Source organism: Scyliorhinus torazame, chromosome 11 (genome assembly GCF_047496885.1).
Source record: "Scyliorhinus torazame isolate Kashiwa2021f chromosome 11, sScyTor2.1, whole genome shotgun sequence".
Taxonomy (NCBI): domain Eukaryota; kingdom Metazoa; phylum Chordata; class Chondrichthyes; order Carcharhiniformes; family Scyliorhinidae; genus Scyliorhinus; species Scyliorhinus torazame.
Genome location: NC_092717.1, coordinates 95,075,831 through 95,091,899, shown reverse-complemented (window position 1 = coordinate 95,091,899; position 16,069 = coordinate 95,075,831). Strand labels below are relative to the sequence as shown.

The 16,069-nt window shown below is 46.1% G+C and overlaps 1 protein-coding gene across 3 annotated transcripts in view; it reads right to left on the bottom strand.

Moving 5' to 3' along the window:
* The window catches only part of LOC140385400 (serine incorporator 1-like), a 161,526-nt gene that overhangs the window by 121,365 nt on the left and 24,092 nt on the right, over positions 1–16,069 (bottom strand). For all 3 annotated transcript variants that reach the window (XM_072467508.1, XM_072467510.1, XM_072467509.1), the window contains one exon: positions 10,074–10,153. In XM_072467508.1, the coding sequence (XP_072323609.1) occupies positions 10,074–10,153 (80 nt within the window). The remainder of the gene's footprint in view (positions 1–10,073; positions 10,154–16,069) is intronic.

Here is a 16,069-nt window from a genome sequence, read left to right as displayed (position 1 = left end):
GGTGATGTATTTTTGAAATGTATGATTTTACTATCTATTCCCTCATATGGCTGTATGTTTTAAATCTATAACTGGTTTGTGCATTAAAAGAAAATCAAATACCAGCCTGTAACCGAGCCATATTGGATTGGCCAGAGATACTCAAAATTAATTTCAGATTTTTTTAATGTTAGTTATTCTTTTTTAAAAATAAATTCAGAGTGCCCAATTATTTTTTCCAATTAAGGTGCAATTTAGCGTAGTCAGTCTACCTACCCTGCACATCTTTGGGTTATGGGGGCGAAACCCACGCAAACACGGGGAGAATGTGCAAACTCCACACGGACAGTGACCCAAAACCGGGATCGAACCCGGGACCTCGGCGCCGTGAGGCAGCAGTGCTAACCATTGTGCCACCATGCTGCCTTATGTTAGCTATTCTTGATGGAGGTGGTGGCAACGCCCTGAATAATTGTCTTAGACCCAAAATGTCGATTCACTTGATTTGCGATTCTCCAGGGCTGCTGGCTGATCTGATGAGCATGAGCAGCTTTTGTTTCCAGAGGTACCGAGGTTGATTCTGGGGGAGACGTTGGCGTAGTGAACTTGTAATCCAGAGGATCAGACTGTTTGCCCTGTGGACACTGGGCTAATCCCACCATGGCAACTGGTGGAATTTAAATTCAATTGATTTATAAAAATCTGGAACTGAAAGCTGGTCTTTCAGTCTGACAACCATGAACTTATCATTGATTGTTGTGAAAATCCACCTGATTTCCTAATGTCCTTTAGGGAAGGAAATCTGACATCCTTACTTGGTCTGGTCTACATGTGATTCCGGAGCGACAGCAATAAGATTGACTCTGAACCTGAACGTCTGTCTGAGTCATATACACGGGTTGGAATTTTACCTTTTATTGCAGAATGTGGCAGCGGGCAGGAAACGTGGGGTTAAGGCCCCTGGCCCCAATGACAGCCTTCTCCACTGTATTGTTTGGAACTTAGTTTAAAAAACCTAATGGGGCAGGCTCAAGCAATAAAGTTTTTTAAAGATCAGTATGCCATTTTTAAAGGCCATCCTGGAACAAAAAAATTAAAATGAGACCCCCCCCACCACACAACGCCACCTCTGTTCATGACCCTCACCTCCCTGAGCTCCTCCAGTGGGTCTGCCCACCAGGTGCACGCTGTGGGAGATCAGTTGTAATTCACGCCGGTATGAATGGATTATCTAACTGGGGCTGGAGATGATCAGGTGTAGAGGCCTAATAGGGCCATCCAACATTCAACATCAGGATTCCAGTTAAGTCACTGGCAGGAACTGGGAACAATCGCAACGAGACTTCCTGCCAATGTAAAACGCGATTTGAGCCTCATGCAAGATTTTCTGCTCCTCTCACCAAACCGGCCCGAGAAGAACGGGAACGGAAAATCCCAGCCACAGTTTTGAAGAATTGCCTCGGGAGTCCTAACATTGACTCTGAACCCCTTGAAGACTCGTGCATCAGGTCAAACATGGGGAAGGATTGTGACCTACTGATTATGACCTAGCACCCTCATTCAGCTGATGGGTCAATAGTCCTCCATGTTGAACACCACTTGGAAGAAGCACTGAGGATCACAAGGGCACAGGTTGTCCTCTGGTTGGGTGACTTGTGTTCATCACCAAGACTAACTCAGCAGCACCACTACTGACTGAGCTGGCAAAATCCTGAAATGCTCATCTTGAAAACTGGACCTCGAGCAGGTGGTAAATGAACCAAGAGAGAAAAACCTGCTAGACCGTGTCCTCATCAATCAACCTGTCACATACAGTCCAACAGGATTAACCACTGCACAGTTCTCATGAAAGTCCCATCTTCGTACTGATCATGCCTTCCATTGTGTTTTGTGGAATTGCCATTGTGCTAAATTGAATACTTTAGAACAGAGTTAGCAGCTCAAAACTGTGTACCCAGGAGGCACTGTGCGTCATCAGCAGCAGAATTGTATTCGTCCACAATCTGTAACCTCATGGTCCGGCATATCCCCCACCCTACCATTACCATCACGCTAACAGATCAACCTTGCTTTTCTAATTGGAGGGCTGTGACCAGTGGTGTTCCACAGGGATCAGTGCTGGGACCTTTGCTCTTTGTAGTATATATAAATGATTTGGAGGAAAATGTAACTGGTCTGATTAGTAAGTTTGCAGACGACACAAAGGTTGGTGGAATTGCGGATAGCGATGAGGACTGTCAGAGGATACAGCAGGATTTAGATTGTTTGGAGATTTGGGCAGAGAGATGGCAGATGGAGTTTAATCCGGACAAATGTGAGGTAATGCATTTTGGAAGGTCTAATGCAGGTAGGGAATATACAGTGAATGGTAGAACCCTCAAGAGTATTGAAAGTCAAAGAGATCTAGGAGTACAGGTCCACAGGTCATTGAAAGGGGCAACACAGGTGGAGAAGGTAGTCAAGAAGGCATACGGCATGCTTGCCTTCATTGGCCGGGGCATTGAGTATAAGAATTGGCAAGTCATGTTGCAGCTGTATAGAACCTTAGTTAGGCCACACTTGGAGTATTGTGTTCAATTCTGGTCGCCACACTACCAGAAGGATGTGGAGGCTTTAGAGAGGGTGCAGAAGAGATTTACCAGAATGTTGCCTGGTATGGAGGGCATTAGCTATGAGGAGCGGTTGAATAAACTCGGTTTGTTCTCACTGGAACGAAGGAGGTTGAGGGCAGACCTGATAGAGGTCTACAAAATTATGAGGGGCATAGACAGAGTGGATAGTGAGAGGCTTTTCCCCAGGGTAGAGGGGTCAATTACTAGGGGGCATAGGTTTAAGGTGAGAGGGGCAAGGTTTAGAGTAGATGTACGAGGCAAGTTTTTTACGCAGGGGGTAGTGGGTGCCTGGAACTCACTACCGGAGGAGGTGGTGGAAGCAGGGACGATAGTGACATTTAAGGGGCATCTTGACAAATACATGAATAGGATGGGAATAGAGGGATACGGACCCAGGAAGTGTAGAAGATTGTAGTTTAGTCGGGCAGCATGGTCGGCACGGGCTTGGAGGGCCGAAGGGCCTGTTACTGTGCTGTACATTTCTTTGTTCTTTGTTCTTGGTTTAAAGAAGAGTACAGGAGGACATGCCAGGAACAGCACCAGGCATACCTAAAATGAGGTGTCAACCTGGTTGATGTGCCATCAATTAACACAAGACGAGTAGTGAACAAAACTGTGGCTTTGATAAGCTAAACAGAAAGCCTCCTGGCCACTGATCCCGAACTGGGGCAGGGCCGGAGGTCAGCCACCTTTATGCCAAGCCCAAGGGGAGGCAGAGCCATCAGGCAGTGGTTTACCACAATACATGTAGTACAGTAACAGTTTACCACAATACATATAATACACTAACAGTGGTTTACCACACTGGTGAAGCTACAACACAGGACTACTGGCATGCCAAACAGCAGAAACAGCATGTGATAGACAGAGCCAATGATCCCACAACCAAGGGATCAGTTCAAAGGTCTGCAGTCCTGCCACACCCAGTTGTGAATGTTGGTCAACAATTAATCAACTAACTGGAGGAGGAGGCTCCACAAATATTCCCTTCCCCAATGATGGGGGAGCCCAGCATGCCAGTGCAAAAGATAAAGCAAAAGCATTTGCAACAATATTCAGCTATAAGTGGTAACTTCCTCCTGAGGTGCCCAGCATCATAGATGCCAACTTTTAGTCAATTTGATTCATTCCATGCAATATCAAGTGTGATACTTCATCTTGTTGGCACAGTGTGTAATTAATAAGACTTAAATGGTCAGATTGTACTGTGCATAAACTTAGTCATGAAAAATTTTAATTTGTGAATTTGGCTATGAGGTTGAGAAAGTCTGAGTTGGCATCTAAGTGCCAAATAATTTGATGTAGATTTAAGAAAGAACACGTTGGTCCTTTGGGAGTATGCCGAAGTTATAGAGTCACAGTGTCTTCCAGCATAAAAAGGAGCCCTTTGGCCCATCATGTTTGTGCCAGCCATCAAGCACCTATCTAGTCCAATCCCATTTTTCAGCACTTGGTCTGTAGTCTTCCATGTTACGATGTTTCAAGTACTCATCTAAATGCCTCTTAAATGTGGCCCAACTAGGACATATTTATCTCCAGCAAGCCGAGCTCAGCGGTAAAGAGAAACCAAACTTACAATACTGATTGGCCAAGGACTAGATGTTCCAGGACCTCCGGTCAAAGATACAATTCAGCAGGTCACCAAGGCTGCAAAGGTGGTGAGCTAGAAAAATTGTCTTGGGCCTAGAATGTTCCAAAGACCTCTGCTTAGAAATACAAATTAAGTTTAGATTGTTGTGGGGATGGAAGGAGCACTCATCCTATTGGTCAAGGGTTGCAAATATTGGGTTAGAGATTGTTAGTTGTGTTAATCTAGACACATGGGGCTTGTTTATCACAGGGCTAAATCGCTGGCTTTGAAAGCAGACCAAGGCAGGCCAGCAGCACGGTTCAATTCCCGTACCAGCCTCCCTGAACAGGCGCCGGAATGTGGCGACTAGGGGCTTTTCACAGTAACTACATTTGAAGCCTACTTGTGACAATAAGCAATTTTCATTTTCACATACTTAGACTAAATGCTGCAAAACTATTTACAAAAAAATGTGTAATAATAGGGGTGCTTAGTCAATGACTAAAGTATTCATTGTAGGCTGAGGGATTGCTATAAGAACCAGTATTAGAGATCAGTGGATCCAGTATAGATCCACTGATAGTTAAAGTAATTGCCTTAAGAGAGGGTGAATAGAAATTATGAGAAAAGACTACAATGGACTATATTCATGTGATATTTACTTGTTTAAAATTGGGAAAAAAAATTATATGCACCCTATAGAATGTAAAGTATGTTATCTTAAGAAATGTTTAAAATTGAAAAGGGTTCAGAAAATTAAGCCATCTTTCCACATTGAAGGATCATTTTCTCTCTAGGAAGGGAAGTGTTACATGAGGGAGATATTAGGAACTTGGGTCCAGAAAGGAGACCCAAGGAGTAGCAGGCAATTTAGGGGTTAAACAGACTGAGGGAAAATAAAGGTGGGACAGAGTCAGTGGAATATTCCCACATCTGGCCGAGTTACATTGTTCCAGTCACACTTAAACTCGTTAGTTGGAATATGCAGCAAGCCCCGGATCCATTGTCCTTTGGTACACTCCTGTCTGATCAGCCATTAGCCGATTACAAAGTCTGATGGCCTCTTTTCTGTCAATGGGAGGTTATTGCGTGTTAATAGTATGGTTCTGTTCTTTTGTATAAACGGGAGTGGGCAATCAAACAGCTGGCCCCAGAAAACATGTATTTGAGAGGCTGGGCGGTGCTTAGAGAGAAAAATAATCCTGTTTTGAACAGTAATAGGAAAGGCTCTGGAAATCGGCCGAGAGGCCGTGAAAGTTGCCCCGGAGCAGGTTTTGGAAAAGAGTTCTGAATGGATGTCCCTAACAGAAGAAACATTGCTCATACGTGCAAGTATTGCTCTGTGTTCTGTGCAAGTGACATGAGAGCTGCATATTCTGTTAAAGTGCTGTTTAATGGGAACTGGTGTGTTAAGGTTAAGAAACTCATGTAATCGGGGTGGCACGGTGGCGCGGTGGTTAACACTGCTGCCTCTTGGTGCTGAGGACCCGGGTTTGATCCCGGCCCCGGGTCACTGTCCATGTGGAGTTTGCACATTCTCCCAGCATCTGAGTGGGCCTCACCCCCACAAGCCCAAAAATGTGCAGGATAGGTAGACTGGCCACGCTAAATTTCCCCTCAATAGGGAAACAAAAAGAATTGGATACTCTAAATTTATTTAAAGAACGAAACACATGTAATCTGTTAGTGTTAGAGTTGATGTTTATTTAATAAAGTTTGTTTATAAAATAACCAAACCCTATTTCTTATAGTATTTGTTATGGGTCAGGGTTTAGAGAACCGCAAAGTGTATCATGGAGTTCACCTGACCCACAACTATTAACATATTGTGGTATGGGGAGCACACGGCCCACTCTACAAGTGTGGTACAGCAGAAATGGAAAAGTTATTTTTTAAAGCAAAACAATGTTTATTCTATGAACTCAAGTTAACCTTTTTAAAACAAGCAGTGAATATCTTAGCAACCAGTAAATCAAATACACCCCCCAAAGAATACAACACTAAGTAATCTGTATGCTGTCCTTTTACACCCAAAAGATTTAACAAACCTTTAAACAGAAGCACATCAGAGTTTACGTTCAATACTGAAAACATTTATAATTCTGAATTCACCAAATGATTAAGAGATAGTCCTTCATGGCAGAGAGCACAACAGTACAGCTGCTTTGGCTGACTTCAGCTGCAACACACTGAAAAACGAAACTAAAAAGACAGACACACCCAAGCTTTTCTCAAAGTGAAACTAAAAAGCAGAACCAGAGCTCAGCTCCACCCACACTGCGTTGCTAACCATTTCTTAAAGCGACATTCTCACTACATATTACAGAGAGAGAGAGACAGTAAAGGAGAGAGAGAGGGAGAGGAAAAAAGCTGTGAAATGTGATCCACTAGAGTTGAAATCTTAAAGCTGCAAAGGGATTTGTATGTGTTAGAGTTAAGTTGGCCATGCCAACATCTTGAAGGATGTTGTGGGTCAACAGATTAGGTTCATGAAATGAATTCCCCAGAAGTCCCAGAATACACAAGAAACAGACCCACACACGTTAACTTGTGCATTGTGCTATGCCTCAACTAACATAATGTTAAATATCAATCTTTATTTAACCTTGTCAGTTTATATTCTAAATTAGTGATTGCCTCTTTTGCCAATATCGTTGTTCCTCCACAAGAATTTTCTTACCACAGTCCAAATCCCAACACAAGAAATGGCTGAAGCCATTCAGATACTGCAAAGGCCCTGACAACATCCCAGTAACAGTACTGATGACTTGTACTCCAGAATTACCCGTGCACCAAGCCACATTGTTCCAATATACCTACACCACTGCCATCTACATGACAATGTGGAAAATCACCCAGATGTGCCCGGTCCATAAAAAGCAGTGCAAATGTAATACAGCCAATTACTGCCTCATCAGCTTCCTTTCAATCATTGCAAAGATGTGGAGATGCCGGTGTTGAACTGGGGTGGGCACAGTATGAAGTCTTACAACACCCACTGATTTATTTGGAATCACGAGCTTTTGGCGTGTAACTCCTTCATCAGGTGAGTTATCATAGCAAAGTGATCGAAGGTGTGGTCGACGGTGCTATCAATCACAAGATCACTAGCAATAACCTGCTCACTGATGCTCAGTTTGGGTTCCACCAGGTCATTCGCTCCTGATCTGATTTGAGTCTTGGTCAAAATGTTCTACAAAAAAGCTGAACTCGAGAAGGGAAGGTGAGAGTTCTGTTCTTGCCATCAAGGCAGCAGTTAACAGTGCGGCATCAAGGAGCCTGGAGTAGGCCGGGGAGCAATGTTTAAGAAAACCAATGGTGTACGGTATATTTTGTGTGGCAGCATGGCTTTCAGTGAATGCATGGTCACATGTGTGAATGGATTGTGTACAGAATTTGTGAGCCATATGGTCAGTGTATAGCTCAATGGTCACACTTGATTTGCCATGATGGCTCAAATGTAGCTGGCACAGCAGAATGCACCAAATGAAGGGGTCACGACTGTTGCCAGGATAACAGGCCAGCCATAATTTGTTGCCTACAGTTGCACATAAACTGGAGTTGAGGGAGTGAAATTCCTTTTGGTTCCAGTACAAGACAGAATTAACATGTGATGCTCCAAAGCGATATGCCTGCAGTCATAGACAGGCAGTGTGCTTGTTCCACCTGCTTCTTTCTGGCGAGAGAGATTGAATGCAGTCAGCTCTCACTGTTTAGAGAGCCTCAGTGGCCTCCCCCAGGGAAGAGTGATCAACAAACTGCAAGATTTTGCAAACATCTCCAGCTACAACTTGCAAAGTAGCACACACATCACCAGCCATCCTCACGACCACTGGCAGTGTGGTCCTTGCCCTGCTCTGAGAATGCAGTTGTGGATGTGACAGATTTCAGTGAGGTGGAACTTACTGAAGTCTCCCAAATTATGCCTCAGTATCTTCAGTTCGGAGAATTGCTCGATAAACACCCTACATGGAATTGAGAGCCGTACTGACGGCCTTTCCCACAATCCCCCTCACTCTTCCTGCAGCTTCTTCTGTTATGTGTGGCTTCTGTTCATTCTCCAATTCAAAGGAAATAGCTACTGGTGAGCCGATGCCTGGGAACAGCGGGTGTGCGAAGGAGCCTTGAGGACAGCAAAAGATTATTTAATATTGACACACCACTCCCTGTAAATGTTTGCAACTCTAAACCAGAAAGCATTAAACATTGGTAGAACAGACAGAAGAAATCAAGAAGCAACTAACCTGTAACTAGATCAGTTACTTTTAATGAGATAATAATTTTAAAGGGTGCTTCCTTCTTATTGCTAAAACGTGTATTAGAGAGGGCCTTACTGGAGCACTGAGGTCAAAAAAGGCACCTCTAGCTCAAAATCTGTGTTGCATGCTGAGTGATGTGATGATCTGCCTACGCTGTATACTTCCAGCAACCGTTCACTGGGAATGCGCTAATACTCTTAACAAAATGGCATCTACTGCTATTTTCCACAAAAAGCTACATACATGTTGCAGACACCATTTTGTCGTTCCAAAGGTGCTCGTGACTTCAAATAGATAAATGTAACAAATCCAATTTCTGGCCCCTTATGCTCTTAAGTTCTGGTACTTTACTTTGGTAATAGGATTCAGATTTCAAGTTTGTCACCCCAGCCATTACAGAACCTGCAGGATCAGTGTGAAAGAACTTTATTTGCAAGGGTACATCTATCACCTCTGCCACATCCCCTGCATCCACCTGCCTGAAAAATGGTAACCTCAATGTTGCAAAATATAGACAGAAATTCTGCCCTTTTAAAGCCAACTAGAGAACAGGACACTGCCATTTTCCGAGATTTTGTTGGTCTTGTGATGAAGATCAGCAAAACCTGTGAAGAATTTCAGGGTATAATGTTTATCAAGCTTGTTTTAAATTTTATGTTATGGTTGCATATGTCCCTCTGGCAAATTGAAATACTGTAACTTAATGAACAATGCAGAATGAGGAGCTGTGGGCATAATTTATCTCCCACAATTGGGTCGACAAATTCAAGTTTCTCAGTTATATTTATAAATCTAAGTGACTATAGATTGACTAGCATAGCTCCTCATCACATTTTCTGTTTCTACTGTTAATATAGTGTTTAATTGTATGCAGATTGTGGACACTACTGGGGATTCACCTGTGCCCCGTAAAGAGGAACATACAAACTGGTTGTTGCATGACGAGACGAGGTCTGTGCTTGTAATGTATATCTCTGTAAATCTATGCTTATAAAAGTGTGAAAAGATCGGCTCCAGTTCTATCCTTCGCCAACTGGGTTGTTAAAGCACAATATCTGCCACACACAAATAATTAAAATGACAAAAGTTAATTCTAAATGTTAAACATTTGAACGAATGTCACTACAAAATACATTTGTCAAAGTTCTGTATGTTTTCCATTATGATGTTACCTCCTTGAAACACAAGTATTTCTTGGAAGTCCAATCGGCATCTATGTTCAAAGATTGCTTCATGAGTTATAATATTTCCACAGAAAAATGTTGGCAGAAGCTATCATTGGGCATGATTTAACGCCCGCGTCCTGCCGGAATCAGGAGGGGACGCAGCTGGTAGATCCTGGGAAGAGGCCTGTTCCCGGATCCCCGATGGTCGTTTCGCCTCGCAAGATCTAACCAGATCTTGTGAGACGTCACAATCTGGATCCCACCCACAGTGTTCCCCATCAGGGGCCGAAATAGCAAGAAAGTGCTATTAGATAGCACCGGGAAGGACCCCGCTAATCCCGCCCAGGATGGACAATGATTTTGTTTTATTAAATCACGCCCATTATTTCCATCAGTGTGAGCCTTACTGATTTTGGTTTCAAATACGGAATGTAAAAGTCCAATTAAGTCCGCTCAAAATGAGCAACTCTATCAATTTCTCACTCACCTCGACTGAAGTGCCCCTCAGGGATATAAAATGCACCGACCATTATTGCTACAAGGCCTCCAAACTTGAATAACCAGAAACTTTAAAAAAAGAGAATGTGAATGGTATCATAAGTCTTAAATTTCCGTGTAGTCTCCACTATATTCCATTCTTGTTAACTCCTGAATAATTTAATATATTCTTTAATTTAATATATTCTTTAATTTAATATATTCTTTATAATCTAGTTTAATTCCAAGAAAAAGCGAATAAACTGTTATTTCAAAGTAAGACGTTTGCAATTTCTACAGTTTAATTTTACATAATATTAAAAATCAAATTAATTTTAAGAGTTGCTTCTTGAGGAAATTAATAACTACTGATAAATAATAAAACAGTTTTAAGATAGAATCATTATATTGTCTTGAAGTAATTTCAATAAAATGCAGTACAGGCTGATTTTTACCAATTCCCCATTTCCTGAAGAAAACCAAGTTATCCTTGAGCCCATATCAAGAATTACTATTCCAGGACTTCCGATGGCGGCTATGAAGGAGTAGGTCACACATTTGGTGGCTCCCGCTCGGCCCGGCCCTTTGGACCTTTCCCCCCCGATTTTTTTACCGGACTTGATTTGGAAAATTGATGGTAGAGGCAATTGTGGAGAGGATTCCCACATCGGTCATGGAGAGGCGGACTAGAAGTGCTCGCAAAGGAAGAAACAGACAAACAGAGAAGGCTTGGGCTGAAGCTGCAGCGGGGGAAAGCATGGCAGAGGACCGGAGTCCTGGCTCGTCGACCCAGCGGTCAACGGAGCAGTTGATGCAATTTATCCAGGAGGGCTTCGCCAAGCAGAAGCAGGAATGCTTGGATCCGATTAAAGAATCAATTGCGCGGCTGGAGCTCAGATTGAATGCCCAAGATCGGGCGATCCAGAAAGTAGAGAAGGCGCTGGCTGAGCAGGAGGATCATCAAACTGCGGTGGAGGTGGGGATGCTGAGAGACCAGCAGAAAATGCTCCTGGAGAAGGTGGAGGACCTAGAGAATAGATCCCGACGGCAGAACCTGAGAATCGTCGGTCTTCCGGAAGGCGTTCGAAGGAGTGGACGCTGGGGCATACATAGCGGGCACGTTCGATAAGTTGCTGGGGGATGGGACGTTCTCCCAACCCTTGGAGGTGGACAGGGCTCACAGAGCGCTCGCAAGAAAGCCGTGAGTGGGGGAACCCCCCCGAGGGCAATGGTGGTGAGATTCCACAGGCACTTGGACAAGGAGCGTATTTTACAGTGGGCCAGGCAGACACAGAGTTGTAAATGGGAGAATAGTATCCTGCGGATCTATCAGGACCTGAGTGTAGAGGTGGCCAGGAGAAGATTGGGGTTCAATCAGAGAAAGCCGACCCTTTTTTAAAAAAAGGTAAAGTTTGGACTGCTGTTTCCGGCCCGTCTCCCGGTCACGTACGAGGAGCAACATTTTTATTTCGAGTCGCCCGAGGAAGTGATGAACTTTGTGAAAAGTAAAGGACTGGCGGCAGACTGAGGACTTTGAACTTTGTTGCAACGGTCACGTTAACAAAGTTTCTTGTTTTTCGGACATTATTTGTAATGCCTTCTGTATTGATTTGGGGCCAGTTACCGAGCTGAGTGAGTTAAAGTTTACATGGAGGTGTGTTTGTCAGATGCTGGATCTTCTGTTTGATCTTTTCTTTGTTTATCGTTTATTTTTCGAAGGCAATTGTGTTGGGAATGGTTTTTCATTTGAGTATGTGTGTATAAGCGGGGGTTGGGGGCGGGGGGGAACAATAGGTGGAAGAATGTCTGGCACCATGGGCGGGGGTCACCAAGCTAGCTAGGCGGGCTAGCTCACGGAAGCGCAGTGGGGGGTGAGCAGATGTTATGCTTGTCGAAGGGGTCGGTTTACATTGTGCTGTTACTAGGGGGTGGGAGGGGCGGAAGATGTTCTGCTGACGGGGGAGGGACTGTTGCTGAGGGACAGAAAAGAAGTCGGGGGTGGAGGCTTCCTGGGGGCGGGCCGGTGGAGGCGTGGGACGCGGGCTGGAGACTGGCCCAAGAAAGGTGATGGCTGATCGGCGAAGGTTGGGGGGGGGGGCGATGAGCCCCCCAACTAGGCTGATCACCTGGAATGTAAGAGGACTGATGGGCCAGTTAAGAGGGCACGCGTGTTCGCACATCTGAGGGGACTGAAGGCGGACGTGGTAATGCTACTAGAGTAGCTGATCAGATCAGATTAAGGAAGGGATGGATCGGACAGGTTTTTCACTCGGGGCTGGACTCGAAGACTAGAGGGGTCATGATCCTGATTAATAAGCGAGTGGTATTTGAGGCGGGATGAATAGTTACGGATGTGGGAGGCCGGCACATTATGGTCAGTGGGAAACTGGAGGGGGTGCAGGTTGTATAAGTAAATGTGTATGCGCCAAATTGGGATGATGTGGAGTTTATAAAGAGGATGCTGGGGAAAATCCCAGACATAGATCCGCATAACTTGGTCATGGGAGGGGACTTCAACACAGTTATTGACCCTGGTTTAGACCGGTCGAGCTCAAAGACGGGCAGGGTGCCAGCAATGGCAAAGGAACTGAAGGGGCTCACGGAGCAGATGGGGGGTGGGGGTGGACCCATGGAGATTTGGGAAGCTGAGAGTGAATTTTTTTATTTTGAACAGGACTCTACTGACGGGGGTGGTGGATACGGGATATTCGGCCATCACAATCTCAGATCATGCCCCGCACTGGGTTGACCTACAGGTTAGCATGGAGAGTAGCCAGCGCCCGCACTGGAGGCTGTACGTGGGACTGTTAGCTGACGAAGAGGTGTGCGGGCGGCTGAGGAAATGGTTGGGGACTCAGCAGGAGTAAATAAGGCGTTCAAGGAGTTTTACAGTAGGCTGTATGAGTCGGAACCTCCAGCGGGGCCGGAGGAGAAGAGGCACTTCTTAGGGTGGCTGAATTTCCCGAAGGTGGACGGGGTTTGGTAGAAGGGCTGGGGGGCCCAATCGGATTGGAAGAGATAGCGGAGGGTCTGAAGGCCATGCAGTCGGGTAAATCCCCGGGGCCAGACGGGTACCCAGTGGAGTTCTATAAAAAGTTCTCTGGGATATTGGGGCCGCTGCTGATGAGGACATTCAATGAGGCAAGGGAGCATGGGATGCTTCCCCCGACGATGTCAAGGCCACGATCTCATTGATCCTCAAACGGGACAAGGACCCGGAGCTGTGTGGGTCCTAAAGGCTGATTTCCCTATTGAATGTGGATGCCAAACTGCTGGCCAAAATCTTGTCCTCTAGGATTGAGGATTGTGTGCCGGTCGGGGTTTGTTAAGGGAAGGCAGTTGGTGGTCAGTGTAAGAAGGTTGTTAAATGTGATCATGATGCCCCTGGAAGGTAGCGAGGTGGAGGTAGTGGTCGCAATGGACGCAGAGTAGGCTTTTGATCGGGTAGAATGGGAATATCTGTGGTATGTACTGAGACGGTTCGGATTTAGGCGGGGCTTTATTGACTGGGTCAGGCTGTTGTATCAGGCTCCTGTGGCAAGCGTACGGATGAATAGGACGACATTGGACTATTTTAGGCTGCATCGGGGGACGAGATAGGGATGCCCCCTCTACCCACTGTTGTTCGCGTTAGCCATAGAGCTGCTGGCAATTGCGCTGAGAGCTTCAAGGGGCTGGAGGGGACTGGTCCGAGGGGGGGGGGGGGGGGGGGTGGAACACAGAGTCTCGCTTTACGCAGACGACCTGCCCCTGTATGTATCGGACCCATGAGAGGGGATGGAAGAAATTATGAGGATTCTGGGGGAATTCGGCCGGTTTTCGGGGTATAAACTAAATATGGGAAAAAGTGAGATGTTTGCGGTCCAGGCAAGAGGGCAGGAGAGGCGACTGGGGGAACTGCCATTTAGAGTGGTAGGGGGAAGCTTTTGGTACCTAGGCATCCAGGTGGCACGGGAATGGGAACGGCTGCACAAGCTAAATCTGGCCCGACTAGTGGACCAAATGAAGGACGATTTTCGGAGGTGGGACGCACCCCCATTGTCACTAGCTCGGAGGGTGCAGACAGTGAAAATGACGGTCCTCCCGAGATTCCTGTTTGTGTTTCAGTGTCTCCCCATCTGTATTCAGCGGTCCATTTTTAAACGGGTCAATAAGATAATCACTGGCTTTGTATGGGCGGGCAAGGCTCCACGAGTAAAAAAGGGGATGCTTGAGCGGAGCTGGGGGGAGGGCGGGCTGGTGCTGCCGGACTTCAGTAATTACTATCGGGCGACAAACATAGCCATGATCAGGAAGTGGGTGGTGGGGGGAGGGTCGATATGGGAGTGCGTGGAGACGGTCTCATGCAAGGGCACCAGCTTGGGGGCGTTAATAACAGCGCCTCGGCCGTTTCCGCCGGCACGGTATTCCACCAACCCCATGCTGGTGACGGCCCTGAGGGTCTGGGGGCAATGGAGGAGGCATGTGGGACTGGAGGGAGCATTGGTCTGGTCTCCAATCTGTAATAACCACCAGTTTGCCCCGGGAAGGACGGATGGAGGGTTTCGGAGATGGCAGAGAGCAAGGATTGAGAGGATGGGGGATATGTTTAGTCTGAGGGAGCTGGAGGAGAAATTTGGATTGGCGAGGGGAAATGAATTTAGGTATCTGCAGGTGCGGGACTTCCTACGCAGGCAGGTTTCAACCTTCCCACTCCTACCACCAAGGGGGTTACAGGACAGGGTAGTTTCCAGAGGGTGGGTCGGAGAAGGGAGGGTCTCTGACATTTACAAGGAACTCATGGGGTCAGAGGAGATGCAGACTGAGGAGCTGAAGCGCAAGTGGGAAGAGGAGTTGGGAGGAGAGATAGAGGATGGTCTCTGGTCAATGCATCCACAACATGTGCCAGGCTCAGCCTGATATAATTCAAGGTCATTCACCGGGCTCACATGACAGTGGCCCGGATGAGCAGGTACTCTGGGGTAGAAGATAGGTGCGCGAGGTGTGCAGGAGGGCCAGCGAACCATGTCCACATGTTCTGGACATGTCCAAAGCTGAGGAGATTCTGGTTTGCGGATGTCATGTCCACGGTGTTAAAAACAAGGGTGGCACCGAGTCCAGAGGTGGCGATTTTTGCAGTGTCAGAAGATCCGGGAATCCAGGAGGAAAGAGGCAGACGTTCTGGCCTTTGCTTCCCTGGTAGCCCGGAGACGGATACTATTAACTTGGAGGGACTCAAAGCCCCCGAAGTCAGAGACCTGGCTCACTGACATAGAACATTACAGTGCAGTTCAGGTCCTTCAGCCCTCAATGTTGCGCCGACCTGTGAAACCACTCTAAAGCACATCTACACTATTCCCTTATCATGCATATGTCTATCCAATGACCATTTGAATGCCCTTAGTGTTGGCGAGTCCACTACTGTTGCAGGCAGGGCATTCCACGCCCTTACTACTCTGAGTAAAGAACCTACCTCTGACATCTGTCCTATATCTATCTCCCCTCAATTTAAAGCTATGTCCCCTCGTGCTAGACATCACCATCCGAGGAAAAAGGCTCTCACTGTCCACACTATCCAATCCTCTGATCATCTTGTATGCCTCAATTAAGTCACCTCTTAACCTTCTTCTCTCTAACGAAAACAACCTCAAGTCGCTCAGCCTTTCCTCATAAGATCTTCCCTTCATGCCAGGCAACATTCTGGTAGATCTCCTCTGCATCCTTTCCAATGCTTCCACATCCTTCCTATAATGCGGCCGCACCAGAGTTTTGTACAGCTGCAACATGACCTCATGGCTCCGAAACTCAATCCCTCTACCAATAAAAGCTAACACACCGTACGCCTTCTTAACAACCCTCTCAACCTGAGTGGCAACTTTCAGGGATCTATGTACATGGACACCGAGATCTCTCTGCTCATCCACAATGCCAAGAATCTTACCATTAGCCCAGTTCTCTGTCTTCCTGTTATTCCTTCCAAAATGAATCACCTCACACTTTTCTGCATTAAACTCCATTTGCAACCTC